The sequence below is a fragment of the Anomaloglossus baeobatrachus genome, chromosome 6 (genome assembly GCF_048569485.1).
Source record: "Anomaloglossus baeobatrachus isolate aAnoBae1 chromosome 6, aAnoBae1.hap1, whole genome shotgun sequence".
Taxonomy (NCBI): Eukaryota; Metazoa; Chordata; class Amphibia; order Anura; family Aromobatidae; genus Anomaloglossus; species Anomaloglossus baeobatrachus.
The window spans coordinates 83,092,849-83,109,830 of NC_134358.1; the positions used below are offsets into that span (position 1 = coordinate 83,092,849).

Here is a 16,982-nt window from a genome sequence, read left to right on the forward strand (position 1 = left end):
GAATTTTCAGCCCCCCCTGTCCTCGTGTTAGGATCTTCCAGAAAAATGCTTGAGTTTCCAATTGACTTCCACTATACTGGTTACTCGAATTGAACACGTCCGAGTGTCCTACTTGCTCAATTTGAGTACGGAACACTCAAGCGTTTTAGTGCTCGCTCATCACTAATCCTAAACTAAATTAAAGAACATTTTACATATGGGGCTGATATAAAGCAAAATGTTGTTTTTTAACTACGGTATTTTGTGGGGTGTGACTATCTAAGTTAAAGGGATAATGTCACGCTCCCCGGGTCCTCACCCCCGCTCCCCGGCTCACCTGCCACGCTCCCCGCTCTCCAGCCTCCGGATCCCGTCCGTCCCAGGCCCCCTGGTCCCCGATCCCGGCGCCCGACGGCTTCCCAGGACCTGGCCGGCTCCCCTGCGTCCTCCTCTCGGCCTCCTTCCCTGGCTTCTGGCACCCGGGCGGCGCGCATGCGCATTAGGGCGCGCGCGCGGTCACTGACCCTTTCTTAAAGGGCCAGCGTCCATTAACAGGAAATGAGGTTGAACAGGTACAGGGTATAAAGGGGGTCATTGTCCAAGGGGGCGGGGCCTGATCTTCGTGTTCCCTGAGCTAGGAGTCAGGTCTCCTGGTGTTTATGTCTCTGTACTCACCTATATCTCTTTGTAGAGCCGTGCCTGCCTCGCCATCCAGTCTGCCGTATCTTGAACCCCGCACGCTGTCCGTCTGCCATCTGACAGTCCGCACCATCTCGGATCCCTGCGGTGACCCGTCATCTCGCTCCAGAGGTTCCGGACCCCGCCTGATATCATCTCGGCTTCCGAACCTGAGCTACGTCACCAGGACCACCATCTGTGACTCCGTGGTCCCAGGGACTCCTCCGCTGCCTTCACTTGCACGGACTGTTCTGCTGCCCATCAGTGCTTCAGCTGCCGGACTCCCTACTACCATCTTAGAGTTCGGTCCAGTGGATCCACCTCCTGGGTCTGCCCGACCGCCCGGCCGTGACAGTAAGATCAGGCCATGGATCCCGCTGCAGCACTATCGGCCCTGCAAGAGGAACTCCAACGTCAGCATGAAGTCCAGACCCGCATGTTGCAATTTCTGACCTCCGTGGACACCCGCCTGTACACGTTACAAGCATCAATGACGCCTGCGGCACCCAGGTCCCCCGCTAGGCAAGCCATGGCTCCCGCACCAGTGGCAGCCTCTTCAGATGCTTCCCGACTCCGTTTGGCGTCACCACCTCGTTATGCTGGAGATCCCAAGACCTGCAGGGGCTTCATAAACCAGTGTTCCCTTCATTTCACGCAGCTGCCACATCTGTTCGCTTCTGACCAAGCCAAGGTCGCCTTTATAATGTCTCACCTGGAGGGCGAGGCGCTGGCGTGGATGAACCCCTTGTGGGAGAAGGAGGACCCCATGACCAAGAACCTCCAAGAGTTCCTGCAGGCCTTTCGCAACACCTTTGACGAGCCGGGACGCGCCTCTGCGTCCGCTTCATCCCTTCTCCGCCTACGTCAAGGAACACTGACGGTGGGCCAATACGCCATCCGTTTCCGTACTTTGGCTTCTGAACTCGGGTGGAATAATGAGGCCCTGACAGCCGCCTTCTGGGAAGGACTCTCGAGTCGCATCAAAGATGAGTTGGCGGGTCGTGACGTGCCCTCCACCCTAGATGCCCTGATTGCCCTAGCCACTCGAGTGGACATCCGTTTTCAGGAGCGCTCCAAAGAGCAGTATCGTGAGAGACGTGCAGTACGGCACTCCCCTCCTCCACAGAAGTCCTCTGCGCCTCAGTCATCAACAGCTGGGATTCCTGTACACGAGCCCATGCAGGTTGACCGAGTACGACAGTCTGAACAACGTCGAACAGAGCGGCTCGCTAAAGGCCTCTGTTTTTACTGCGGAGAGGGCACACATCTCTTACGCTCCTGTCCGGAAAGGCCGGGAAACTCCAAAGCCTAGGGTTGGTAGGAGAGGCCACCCTAGGTGCTGGGACTCTCTCAGACCCGGTTATGTGGACGGTACAAGTGTCAACGGGAGAGACGCGCTTCACGGCTGAGGCATACCTCGACTCCGGAGCAGCAGGCAATTTTATCCAGCAGGCCACGGTGGACAAGTACCAACTGCCTGTTACTCCACTTGATAAGCCCCTAGTGATTGCCTCGGTTGATGGGAGACCCCTCTCTGATACCATCTCCTGGATCACCAAGCCGGTGGAATTGCGTATTGGTGCTCTGCACACCGAGAACATCGCCCTCTACGTCCTTCCACACATGTCCCATCAAATTCTGCTGGGACTTCCTTGGTTGCGGACACACGAACCATCCGTCAGCTGGGGTACTGGCGAAATCACTCGTTGGGGCTCTGCCTGTCATGAGAGATGTCTAAAGTCCCTACAACCAATCCCACGTCCTCCGGTTCCCGAGAACCTACCGGAACTGCCCTCGGCCTATTGGTCCTTCGCGGACGTTTTTGACAAGAAGGAGTCTGAGGTGCTTCCGCCACACCGTCCCTACGATTGCGCCATCGACCTGCTCCCAGGAACAACACCACCTCGAGGACGGATATATCCGTTGTCTCCAGCCGAAACCAGGGCCATGTCCACTTACATCACGGAGAGCCTGGCAAAGGGATTCATCCGGAGATCCTCCTCCCCTGCGGGAGCAGGCTTCTTCTTCGTTAAGAAGAAAGAGGGTGACCTACGCCCATGTATTGACTACCGGGGCTTGAATCAGATCACCATAAAGAACAAGTACCCCCTACCGCTCATCCCTGAATTGTTCGACCGGCTCAGAGGAGCCCGTGTGTTCACCAAACTGGATCTTCGGGGTGCCTACAACCTAGTTCGTATCCGCTCTGGGGACGAATGGAAGACCGCGTTTAATACTCGCGATGGGCACTATGAATACTGCGTGATGCCCTTCGGTCTGTGTAACGCTCCTGCCGTATTCCAAGAACTGGTGAACGACATTTTCCGGGACCTCCTCTACCTCTGTGTAGTAGTTTATCTGGATGACATCCTTGTCTTCTCTCCGGACCTCCAGACCCACAGAGAGAACGTAAAGCTGGTTCTACAAAGACTGAGAGAGAATCGTCTCTACGCCAAATATGAGAAGTGCGTCTTTGAGCAGTCTTCTCTCCCTTTCCTGGGATACATCATCTCGGGTACTGGGCTGCAGATGGATCCTAAGAAGGTCTCCTCCATTCTCAACTGGCCTCCCCCTTCTGGACTGAAGGCAATCCAACGGTTCCTGGGATTCGCCAACTACTACCGCCAGTTTATCCCTCACTTCTCCGCCCTGACTGCTCCTCTCTCCGCTTTGACCAAAAAGGAGGCTAATCCAAAGGACTGGTCACCTGCGGCCGACGCCGCGTTTTGCTCTTTGAAGCGAGCCTTCGCCTCCTCTCCTGCACTCCACCGACCGGAATTAAACCGCCAGTTCACCTTGGAGGTGGACGCCTCCTCCTCAGGAGCCGGAGCAGTGCTCATGCAAAAATCCTCCTCCGGGAAGATGGTGACTTGCGGTTTCTTTTCTAAGAGCTTCTCAGCACCTGAACGTAATTACACCATCGGTGACCGAGAATTATTGGCGGTCAAACTGGCTCTGGAGGAGTGGCGCTACCTCCTGGAAGGAGCAGTGTACCCCGTGATTATCTACACGGACCACAAGAACCTGGAATACCTGCGGTCCGCTCAGCGCCTGAACCCACGGCAAGCCAGGTGGTCCCTATTCTTTGCCAGGTTTGACTTCCAGCTCCACTTCCGACCCGCGGACAAGAATGTACGCGCTGATGCCTTGTCCAGGTCTTTCATGCCCATGGAGCAGGAGGAAGAGACTACTCAACCTATTATCTCTCCTAGCAAGATTGTTCCGGTGGCTCCTGTCACTCTGGCCCAGATACCACCCGGGAAGACCTATGTCTCTGAGACCGACAGGCTAAAAGTGCTACACTGGGGTCATGCCTCGAAAACAGCCGGCCATGCAGGCCAGAAGAGAACATGGGGTGCGATTGTACGCCATTACTGGTGGCCATCCCTTCGCACGGACGTCGCTGCTTATGTCTCTGCCTGCTCCTCTTGTGCCAGGAACAAGACGCCCAAACACCTGCCCTATGGCCGTCTTCTGCCTCTACCGATACCCTCAGTTCCGTGGCAACACATAGCAATGGACTTTATTACGGATCTGCCATTGTCATCCGGACACACAGTCATATGGGTCGTGGTGGACCGGTTCTCTAAAATGGCCCATTTCATTCCTATGGCTGGACTGCCCTCTGCTCAAGAACTCGCGGACGCCTATATTCAACACATCTTCCGCTTGCATGGCTTTCCTTTACACATCGTATCAGACAGAGGAACTCAGTTCACCTCCCGCTTCTGGAGGGCTCTCTGTAAACATCTGGGAGTGACTCTGGACTTTTCTTCCGCATACCATCCTCAGTCTAATGGCCAGGTAGAGAGGGTCAATCAAATCTTGACCTCTTTTCTACGTCACTATGTTAACGCCCATCACGACGACTGGTCCGCTCTTCTACCTTGGGCTGAATTCTCTCACAACCACCACATCAGTGAGTCGTCCTCCAGCTCTCCCTTCCATGTTGTATACGGACTTCAGCCTTCCATCCCATTGCCTGTATCCCCCTCTTCGGATGTCCCTGCTGCAGATACAGTAGCCCGTGACTTTGCAAACATTTGGGACTCTGTCAAAGCGTCCCTTGGGCGTGCTTCCCTGCGGATGAAAAGACACGCAGACAAGAAACGTCTGGACCCTCCGTGTTTCTCTCCTGGAGACCTCGTCTGGCTTGCTTCCCAGTACGTCCGCCTGAAGATACCATCATACAAGCTGGGTCCTCGCTACATTGGGCCGTTTAAAGTCCTCAACAAGATCAATGAGGTCTCCTACAAGCTACAGCTCCCGGCCACGATGAGGATACCCAACTCATTCCACGTCTCCCTGCTCAAGCCGGTTGTCCTTGGTCCCTTCTCCGCTGCTGCCAGTCCGGCTCCTCCACCTATTGCCGAGGACGACATCTATGCGGTAAGGGATATCGTGGCCATGAAGACCGTACGAGGTCGGCAGTTCTTCCTGGTGGACTGGGAAGGGTATGGTCCTGAGGATAGATCCTGGGAGCCCAGGGAGAACGTGGGCACTCCTCTTATCCGTGCCTTCATGTCCCGGTTGCGGGGTGGGGGGCGTGGGGGGGGGGGTACTGTCACGCTCCCCGGGTCCTCACCCCCGCTCCCCGGCTCACCTGCCACGCTCCCCGCTCTCCAGCCTCCGGATCCCGTCCGTCCCAGGCCCCCTGGTCCCCGATCCCGGCGCCCGACGGCTTCCCAGGACCTGGCCGGCTCCCCTGCGTCCTCCTCTCGGCCTCCTTCCCTGGCTTCTGGCACCCGGGCGGCGCGCATGCGCATTAGGGCGCGCGCGCGGTCACTGACCCTTTCTTAAAGGGCCAGCGTCCATTAACAGGAAATGAGGTTGAACAGGTACAGGGTATAAAGGGGGTCATTGTCCAAGGGGGCGGGGCCTGATCTTCGTGTTCCCTGAGCTAGGAGTCAGGTCTCCTGGTGTTTATGTCTCTGTACTCACCTATATCTCTTTGTAGAGCCGTGCCTGCCTCGCCATCCAGTCTGCCGTATCTTGAACCCCGCACGCTGTCCGTCTGCCATCTGACAGTCCGCACCATCTCGGATCCCTGCGGTGACCCGTCATCTCGCTCCAGAGGTTCCGGACCCCGCCTGATATCATCTCGGCTTCCGAACCTGAGCTACGTCACCAGGACCACCATCTGTGACTCCGTGGTCCCAGGGACTCCTCCGCTGCCTTCACTTGCACGGACTGTTCTGCTGCCCATCAGTGCTTCAGCTGCCGGACTCCCTACTACCATCTTAGAGTTCGGTCCAGTGGATCCACCTCCTGGGTCTGCCCGACCGCCCGGCCGTGACAGATAATATGAAAATGGCAAATTTCTTGAATTTTTTGTCAAGTTTCTGTTTTGTTTTTTTTTATAAATAAATCCAAAATATATCGACTTAAATTTACCAATATAATGTGTCATGAAAAAAACATTTTGAAAATTACTGAGAAATGTTGAAATATTGCAGAGTTATTGCCACATAAAGTGACAAGTCAGATTTGAAAAACTTGGCCTTGTCACTAAGGGGGAAGGGCCCACAAGTTCTGAGTAGGATTTTAGTCCTTTGAGGAAGGGGCCGTGTTATTATTCTTTTATCATTAAGGCTTTTACTGGCAGCAAAATTTGTCTTCAGATATTTTTTGGCCCAGTGTTGATGTTCCCCTTCTGTATGTTGTTCATTGATGGTCGGTTTCAGTCTCCTTACCTCGGCTGTGTCTTGACACCTGGTACTTCTGGGCCTTCACCAGAGGATAATCGATTCCTGGTCACTTCACCTCTGAATTTTCTGAAATCTATGGCAGTTAATGTGCATTTTTTTTGCTGAACACATTTTCTGCAACCGTGTTGACTATTTGCCACAAAACGTTTCATGATTTTGTGATCCTGCCCCAATATGATAGCAATTTCAAGAGTGCAGCATTACTCTGTAACTGTAACACATAACAATTTTTGACTTTTCAGAGTCCATTAAATCTCTTTTTTAGCCCATTTTGCCTGAGGAAAACAAGCTGCCTAATAATTCTGCACACCTTGATAAAGGGTGTTGATATCCTGAGGCATCATTATCTTTAATTTCACCTGATGTCCCTCATCCAATCCAATAAGCATTCAAGTTTCTACAGCTCGGAGTTGGAAGAAGTACACAAAATTGATGATATGGTCAAAATACTCAATAGCCTAATAACTGTGAACACATTGTACTTCTCTACATTGATATTGCAATACCAAGACAGAAAAATTGTGGAATTATGGAATTCAAAGGATACATAGACATTAATGAAGTTAATGATATGCAAAGAAAAAATGTGAAGAAAACATTTCAAAACATCTCGATTTATTCAGTATCAAGAATGAGTACAATGCACAGAAATATATGCACTTACACACCTTGGCTTGTATGAGTGAGGTTATTATTGGTCATCTGAGGTATGTTCTGCAACGTTTAATGCACTTGGGCATACAAATCATCAAGATCCGCTGCTGGCAGCTCCCTTTACAATTGTAACCAATAACGCCCTAGATGTACTTGATGGCAAAACAAGTCTATTGATGCTGTAGGCTGCTCACAGTATTATGAGAAACATATGGCTTGGCGCCGCTGTGTTGAAAAATAGCACCAGAGACACTTTGGAGAAATGGTTGTGCCACTGGTTTTACCATCAAATCAAAATAACGCTGAGTTCTTATTGTACCTGGAATGAAATTGGTGTGAAGTTCCCTCATAAAGGCCTCTTCATGGCATTGCTCCTGATGTTTCCAGATCAATCCCCAGCTATTGTTGCACCAAGACAAAAGTGAGATTCATTTCTGAATAGGACAGACTTCTATTCCAGCCTCCATTGCCATCTTGCTCAGCACCATGAGAGCCTTTGAGAGTGGTGGTGGGAGGTGACTCTTAGCCCAATGTCGTGCAAATACCTTCTGATGATTTTTATAGGCACTATTTGATATCTTAGGCTTGGTATGTGACATCCAATTTCACTTGCAGTACAAAAGGGATCAGTTTTGGAATTGGTGGTGCCGCCATTTCTCCGTGGTGTCTCAAGAGTCATCTATCAACTCAACAACAACAGGCTTCATGTCTCTTGTGCAATTGTACCGCCTCGGTGTTAGTCGGGCTGCTCGGATCGGGGATCGTGGTGGCTCGAGGGGCCCGGACCTGGGTTGGTGGACACTTTGATCCGTATAAAGGGGGGGTATATACATGGGAGAAGTTTGTGACGCTATCTGTGGGTTGCTGTAATGGGAGTACCGCCACTGCTGTTAGGAGTATCTGGCCAGATGGGGTTAAGCAGCCTAATGTTAGGCTGGTTTCACATTAGCGTTTTTCTGCCAGTAGGCAAAAAACGCAAACCGCAAGTTACCGGATCCTGTTGAATTTCACTTGAACGCATGCAAACGCAAGTGTGATTTACGAGAGAGAGAGAACGAGAGAGAGAACGAGAGAGAGAGAGAACGAGAGAGAGAGAGAACGAGAGAGAGAGAACGAGAGAGAGAGAACGAGAATATGTTTCAGGCCATGTTTTGTATAGAAAACCGGATCCTTCAAGCCGCATACAACCGCAACTGTGAAAACCGGATCCGGCGCCCATTGTACTACATTGCAGCTACTGCCGCAATGTGCTGGATCCGGTGATATGCACTTTTTCAACGGAGGTGAAAAACGCAACATGTTGCGTTTTTGATAAAAGGTAAAAAAATGCAAGTCATCGCATCCTGACGCTGTGCAGCCAAACGCATGCAAACGCATGTTGCTGCAAGTCCATTGACATTGCATTGAGCAGACAAAGGATCCGGTAACATGCGTTTTGCATTTTTTTGCCGACCGGCAGAAAAACGCTGATGTCAAACCAGCCTTAGTCCCTCCCGGGCTCAGGATGTTTGGTGGTTATTTGGGAGAGCAGGGTGCAGGGCTCAGTGTACTCACTGCGGTAGTCGTGGTGCTGGATGAGGTTTATAAAGTAGACACACACACTGCAGTTAAACCAAAGTCTCTGTGTGCCACAGTCACTGCGACGAGCCCGTGCAGGTATCCGCTCCCACCGGTGTCAATTGGTAATCTGGAGCCCGCCTCCGTGCACAATTTAGTTGTCTGTTTGTGGTCCCTTGGTTTGAAGCTGTTGGGGCCTCGCTCACTATGTGTAGTGTAGCTGTGCTCTTGATGGCTGGCACTTGGGATTCAGTGGGTTGCTTTACTGGAAAACCTTATCCCCCGCGTTGTGCTGATGCCTTCAATCTCTGAGCTCCTAGGGAAGTTCGTGAACATACTCTTCCTCCCAGGTTAATTATCAGGACGTTGAATCGGTTCCTGACCTAGGGTCCTGTTCCCCATTTGTGCAATGTACCGGTCAGTTCTTTTGAGTTTTCTGATGCCGACAGTCCTCCTAGACTATGTCCGTCGCACCCTTTTCCAATGTCACTGCCACCGGTCCCCAACTCCTCTGGTCCCGGACCACCGTCTGCGACCCAACCTCGATCTAGCTCTCCGGGAGCTACCACTCCAGCTCCACACTCTTTGAGGGCTGCCACTGAACTCTTCTATTTCCCTCCCACCAGTCTGCCTGACCCCTAGGTGGGTGGCCCTTTTCCAGCTAGACCAACCCACTGGTGTGTCTGACAGGTGATGATGTGAGGTGTTGATTGGGATTTGTAATGCTGATGGTAGTGACACCAGTTTCTGGGAACCTGGAACCATAGGGGTAGGTCCTGCACTCTGGGTGACAGGATGCAGTTCCCTGTGGCACCCTGATATATTCAGGGGCTCCACACAATAGCATAAGCAGACTGCTTGGTCTACTCATGCTATCATGGCCTGCAACATCTCTGGGCTATTCTTCCACCCAGTAGTTCTGGGATACTATTGGTTAGCAATTGCAAAGAGAACTGCCAGCAGTTGCTCTTGATGATTTGCCCCAGTGTATTTAGTGTGCTAGAACATTACTCAGGTATACATTACTAATCTCATTGCTGGCAGGAAAGACCTGGAAGTGCATAGATTTCTGCATGTGGCGCTAGTACTTAAAGTGGTTGTCCACTACTTTGACATTGATGGCCTATCCTTAGGAAATGCTCGGTTCCGGAGATACTCCGTCTATTTATTAGAATGAGAGGCGGATGTGCAGTACTCGGCTACGGCTGCAGAAGACGGAGCAGCTCCGGGACTGAGCATTTCCGGCTGCCTCCTGCCACCACCAACACTAAGGGGTACTTTGCACGCTGCGACATCGCTAGCCAATTGTAGCGATGCCGAGCGCGATAGTCCCCACCCCCGTCGCAGATGCGATATCTTGATAGCTGCCGTAGCGAACATTATCGCTACGGCAGCTTCACACGGACTTACCTGCCCTGCAACATCGCTCTGGCCGGCGACCCGCCTCCTTCCTAAGGGGGCGTGTCGTGCGGCGTCACAGCGACGTCACATGGCAGGTGGCCAATAGAAGCGGAGGGGCGGAGATGAGCGGGACGTAAACATCCCGCCCACCTCCTTCCTTCCTCATTGCAGGCGAGACGCAGGTAAGGAGATGTTCCACGCTCCTGCGGCTTCATACACAGCGATGTGTGCTGCCGCAGGAACGAGGAACAACATCGTACCTGTCGCTGCAGCGAAATTATGGAAATGACCGACACTACACAGATCACCGATTTTCGCCGCTTTTGCGATCGTTTATCGGTTTTACACGTTGCGACGTTGTTACCGGCGCCGGATGTGCATCACTTTCGATTTGACCCCGACGATATCGCAGTAGCGATGTCGCAACGTGCAAAGTACCCCTAAGAACAGCTGATCGTGGGGGTGCGGGGTGTCGGACCCCGGCTGATCAGACATTGATGACCTATCCTAAGGATGGACCATCAATGTCAAAGTAGTGGACAAGATGTTTTGAAAATGTTGTTTTCATATTTTCCATAATTTGCAGATCATTAGCATGTCTACCCATCCTGTGACTTCCATAATTCCACAACTTTTCCTTTTTGGTGCTGCAATTTCAATGTTTAGCAGTGTATGTTAAACATCTTTGTCTCACCAGCTTAAACACATTCATTTATTTTTAAGGGGTCCACGATTTTGTTTGTCCAGTTCAGTACTGGCTAATAAAGTTGGTACTGATCTCAAGTTACGTTGTGACCGCCAGCTGAGGCCAAAGAGAGATGCTGACCCTTTTGCACGGATGATTGCCTTACTACCTCTCAGACCCAAATCTTGTATGCCAAGAATTACCACCTCAAATTCTCAGGTAAGTGCACTTAAATTTGGTTTCATGTTAGTTTATAAGGCACAAAAATATCTGGGTAGTTGATATATTTCTCACGCTAACATCTATTAAAGGTAAAATTCACTGTTACATATTGGCCATTCACTACACAGAGTCCTACAGTCATGGCCGAAAGTGTTGGTACCCTTGAAATTGTTCCAGAAAATGACGGATTTCTCCCAGAAAATTAGTGCAATTGCACATGTTTTGTTATACACATATGTATGTCCTTTGTGTGTATTGAAACAACACACACAAAAATAAACGGAGAAAAAAAGTAAAAATTGGACATAATTTCCCACAAAACCCCAGAAATGGGCTGGTCAACATTGCTGGCACCTTTCCAAAACCACACGTAAACCACTTTGTTTCAAGCCTGTGATGTTCGGTCAAATTCACCACTGGCAAGTAGCAGGTGTGGACAATATTAAAATTACACAGGAAACCAGATAAAAAGTGGAGAAGTTGACTCAATCTTTGCTTTGTGTGTCTGTGTGTGCCACACTAAGCATGGAGAACAGAAAGAGGAGAAAAGAACTGTCTGAGGACTTGAGAACCAAAATTGTTGAAAAATATCAAAAATCTCAAGGTTGCAAGTCCATACCCTAAGATCTTGATGTTCTTTTGTCCATGGTGCGAACATAATCGACAAGTTTACAATCAATGGCACTGTAGCTACAGTAATTTCCCTGGATGTGGATGACAGAGAAAAATTGCTGAAAGGTTGCAAAGCAGGATAGTAATGATGGTGGATAAGCAGCCCCAATCAAGTTCCAAAGAAATTCAAGCTGTCTTGCTGGCTCAAGATGCATCAGTGTCAGTGCAAACGATCCGTCGACATTTGAATGAAATAATACGCTATGGCGGGAGACCCAGGAGGTCCCCACTGCTGACACAGACATAAAAAAGCTAGACTGAAGTTCGCCAAAATATATGTAAGCAAAAATTCTTCTGACAAAGCATCTCATGGATAGATAAGACCAAGATAGAGTTTTTTGGTAAAGCACATCATTCTACTGTTAACCGAAAATGTAATGAGGCCTACAAAGAAAAGAACACAGTTCCTACAGTCAAATATGGTGTTTTTTAGGGGCGTTGTCTTACTCTGTGTGCCTTGACTGTGTGCAAGTCATCATGAAATCCAAAGATTACCAAATGATTTTGGGTCGCAATGTAGTGCCCAGTGTCAGAAAGCTGGGATTGCTTCCAGCAAGTCAAATACCCCAAACATACTTCAAGAAACACCCAGAAATGGAGAGTTCTGAATTGGCAGCAATGAGTCCGGATCTAAATCCCATTGAACACCTGTTGAGAAATCTTAAAATGCTGTTGGAAGAAGGTGTCATCAAATATGAGAGACCTGGAAAAGATTGCAAAAGAAGAGTGGTCCAAAATTCCAGGTGGGAGGTGTAAGAAGCTTGTTGATGGTTTTAGGAAGCGATTGACTGCAGTTATTTATTTCAAAGGCTGTACAACCAAATATTAAGTTGAGGGCGCCAACAATTTTGTCCAGAACATTTTTGAGGTTTTGTTTGAAATTATGTCCAATTTGACTTTTTCTCTCTGGTTTTTTTTGTGCTGTTTCAATACTCACAAAGGAAATAAACACATGTATAAAACAAAATTGTCATTGCATAGATTTCTGGAAGAAATACTTCATTTTCTGGAGCAATTTCAAGAGTGCCAACACTTTCAGCCATGACTGTATGTGTCTATGATTCTGTAAGCTCAGACTACCCGTTGGCAGTCCAGGTATTATGGTCCATAGACAAACAGTAAAATATACGGTACTTGTGTGAACCCAGCCTTACTCCGCTTTTCCCACTCACTCATCCACGCCCCAATCTCAATAGGCAATAGGACCCTAGTAGTACAATTATCTAACCGACATGTTTCCAAACATATTTTTATCATCCTAGTGTGGCGCCCCTGAGGCTTCAGGCGCCACAGGGTACTGCACCTCACTTACGGTACTGTATTCATCTTGGATATGGAGGAGGTCGTCGCTGGTAACTCTCTCTGTTTTTTTTTTTTGTTGTGCTGTTTAAATACTCACAAAGGAAATAAACACCTGTATAAAACAAAATTGTCATTGCATAGATTTCTGGAAGAAATACTTCATTTTCTGGAGCAATTTCAAGAGTGCCAACACTTTCGGCCATGACTGTATGTGTCTATGATTCTGTAAGCTCAGACGACCCGTTGGAAGTCCAGGTATTATGGTCCATAGACAAACAGTAAAATATACGGTACTTGTGTGAACCCAGCCTTACTCCGCTTTTCCCACTCACTCATCCATGCCCCAATCTCAATAGGCTTAAAATGGGCTAAGTGCACCCCAAGTCCAGTTCACACATCGACATTACACTTTTTGCTGCCACCACTCACCGTGTTTGTAAGGCCAACAAGACCACTACACTGGGTAAAACACCACTAATACATACAAGCACACTATGTTTTCTAGCATCAGATGGGTTAGCTTCTACTACTCTGTCATACACAGGGTAAGACAGTTCGGCTATACTTTCCCTCTTGAAGGTTGTGGGTGCATTTAGAGCAGCAAGGAACAGAGTTATTAATTTTAAGATTTAATTTAACATATGTACAGTGCTTACTAGAATATTAAAATGATGATATAAAGAATAATAATTAATCTTTATTTCTATAGCGCCAACATATTCCGCAGCGCTTTACAATTCAGGAAATGACAGGGAATGACATGCACAGTCGCTAAAAAAATTCTAAAAAGCAAAAAGGATAAAATAAAGAACCCTCTTACTAATCATATTGGTCAGAGATCCTGTGGAGAAGAGCAGCTAAGATCTAGACAGGTTTACAATCTTGGTTTAATTTCCTGGGTTTGACCTTTTGTGAAGATGTAATTTACCCTCTCACTGTATATGCTGTGATACTATGTCATGATATGCATATTTCCCTGGTTGTATTAGTTGTAATTCATGTATTTCCTTGGGGGAGCTACTGATCTCAATGTGTCTCTCTCATACAATTGTAGTCTTGGCATCTAATGTGATTATGTAAATAGCCTGTCATCTTCTTTCCAGAGTTGTGTATCTAATCTGTAATTGCATTGGCCAGTGAAGGAATAGTCATTGTTCTGCACAGCAGGGGATCCCTTCATCTACTGTGGCTGGCAGACATATCAGAGCCCTGTGATGGACCAAACCATTGATGATAGGATGTGTGACCCCTACCCCCTGAACAAACATGGTGGGCTGGTCAAGGAGCACAGACAATGCATTTCCCTTTTTGTAACTTCAGAGTGAGCTGAAACTTGAAGAGAGCAGGAGCCCCAGCCTGGGTGGCTGTGGACACGGACGGAGCTAGGCCTGTGTGGCGGCCCGTGGGATTGTGTGGAACTCTTTGGACTACTGTAAGGACGATTGCTTTGTTATCCGGTCCGAGGATTGTCGGGAAGGGCCCCCGAATCTGTTTTACGTGGACTTATCGTGTGCTGTTCTTGTATTCCTGTTAATAAACCTGTTGGATCGTCCCTCGGCCTCGTCCATCCTTTGCTCTGTTGTACACCCCCGTCACAAACTGGTTGGCAGCGCTGGGATCAGAGCAGAAGGAATGGAGGACAATGGCTCAACATCAGGAACCAGCACTGCAGAGTACAAGACCTGGACTTTGGGGAGCCTACAATCAAAGGCCCGTGAAGTAGGAGTTCGTTTCAAAGGACTCTCCAAGGAGCAGCTGATTGAGGTGTTGGAAGGAGTTTGCTCGCAAAATGACGTGGAGGAAGGATCCTCACAGCAAACGGAAGAAAGACGGCAGCCGGAGGTAAATACCCAAAAAAGTCAATGGGTTGTGTGGTACAAGGAGGAGATGGCACTGCTTGGAGATGAGGCCACCATAGAAGATAAGAGGGAGGCCATGCGTGGAGCTAAAGAGAAGGAGCGCAGGATGGAGGAGATGGCATTGCTGGATAAGCAGCTCGCTGTGGAAGCCGCGAGAGGTTCCAGACAGACTGTAACCCCAGCACCCAACATGAGGGAACTTCCCAGAGTGTCCCGCAAAGACTTCAAGCAGTTTAATGAGGCTGCTGGTGACATTGAGGGCTTCTTCCAGGACTTTGAGCATCAGTGTCGATTAATGGAAGTCCCAGAAAGGGAGCGCGTCCGACATCTGGTTGGGCTCCTAGAGGGGGGAGCTGCTGAAGCCTATAGAGCTATGGACCCTCGGTGGAACTGTGAGTATGCGGATATTAAACAGACTATTCTAGAACATTATGCTGTAACGCCAGACACTTACAGGACTCAGTTCCGTGCTTTAGCCTGTGATGGGGAAGTGTCTTTTAAGATATATGCTCATAGACTCAAACAAATATGTAATCGCTGGCTGGAGGCAGAGGAGGCCTTATCTTGGGAGACCTTCCTGCAGGTCATCCTTAAAGAACAATTCTTTGCCCAGTGCCCCGCTGAGATCCGGGAATGGGTGCGTGAGAGAAAGCCATCAACTGTGGAACAAGCTGCTGCTCTAGCTGATGAGGTGCTCACCATCAAGCCTCAGTGGAGGGTTCTGTTGGAGGATGGAGAGACGCCTAACAGCTCCACAACACCGGATGTCCCCAGTTATTCTGTCCCCATTGTTCCCCGTTCCTCTAAGCCACCACATGTTAATGTGCCTCCAGTTGCTTCTACTGCACTTTCTGGAATACGCCGGGGAGAGGAAGTAACAGAGCGCAGGTGTTATGTTTGTAGGCATCCCGGGCATTTGCAGGCCTCATGCCCAGCCAGCCCATGGAGGAATCATCCTCAAACCCCTACAGCACCTTCAGGTGGGAGCCGGCCTCCAAGTTCCCCTACCCCTTACCCAAGAGGACGCCTTGGATGGAGGGAGACCCAGCTCAGATGCTATCAATGTGGACAGCCAGGGCATCGGCAAGTCTCCTGCCCAGCTGTTCAAATGAGGACTGATCCTGCACCCAATCGGATTGTTAATTATTTACAGCCCAGTGCCATGGAGGAAGATGTGGCACCGTTATGTGAGGACTGGCCTAGTGACTCAGCCCCCCATGTTGCACCACCAGGAGTTTACGGGGTGCGACCCGCAGTTATGACGACTTCTGCTCATCGAGGTAAGCACTTGCAGGAGGTTGTGCTGGATGGACAGAGACTTGTTGGATTTTGTGACTCGGGTGCTTTCCTCACACTGGCTGATCCCCGAGTGGTTCGGCCTGAGGCAATCCATAGAGGACCTGGGATTGTTATTGAACTGGCTGGTGGACAATGGAGGACTATTCCCACAGCCACTGTGGATCTGAACTTTGGTTTTGGGGTCAGGCGATGTGTGGTTGGGGTGATGGGTGGTCTGCCTGCAGCTGTTCTCCTGGGCAATGATGTGGGAGAGCTACGATGCCAATTCGTGGCTGCATGAAGCCACATGTAAGTAACGCTCTGCCTGTGTGTACTTAACCAGTGACCTGTAGAGGTCCCTAGTACGTACACAAGTTGGGAGGGGGAGGGATTGTGAAGATGTAATTTACCCTCTCACTGTATATGCTGTGATACTATGTCATGATATGCATATTTCCCTGGTTGTATTAGTTGTAATTCATGTATTTCCTTGGGGGAGCTACTGATCTCAATGTGTCTCTCTCATACAATTGTAGTCTTGGCATCTAATGTGATTATGTAAATAGCCTGTCCTCTTCTTTCCAGAGTTGTGTATCTAATCTGTAATTGCATTGGCCAGTGAAGGAATAGTCATTGTTCTGCACAGCAGGGGATCCCTTCATCTACTGTGGCTGGCAAGACATATCAGAGCCCTGTGATGGACCAAACCATTGATGATAGGATGTGTGACCCCTACCCCCTGAACAAACATGGTGGGCTGGTCAAGGAGCACAGACAATGCATTTCCCTTTTTGTAACTTCAGAGTGAGCTGAAACTTGAAGAGAGCAGGAGCCCCAGCCTGGGTGGCTGTGGACACGGACGGAGCTAGGCCTGTGTGGCGGCCCGTGGGATTGTGTGGAACTCTTTGGACTACTGTAAGGACGATTGCTTTGTTATCCGGTCCGAGGATTGTCGGGAAGGGCCCCCGAATCTGTTTTACGTGGACT

The 16,982-nt window shown here is 49.5% G+C and overlaps 1 protein-coding gene across 3 annotated transcripts in view; it reads left to right on the forward strand.

Annotated features, from left to right (window-relative positions):
- Nucleotides 1-16,982, forward strand: part of RGS22 (regulator of G protein signaling 22) — a 154,638-nt gene that overhangs the window by 47,095 nt on the left and 90,561 nt on the right. For all 3 annotated transcript variants that reach the window (XM_075316243.1, XM_075316244.1, XM_075316245.1), the window contains exon 10: nt 10,701-10,881. In XM_075316243.1, the coding sequence (XP_075172358.1) occupies nt 10,701-10,881 (181 nt within the window). The remainder of the gene's footprint in view (nt 1-10,700; nt 10,882-16,982) is intronic.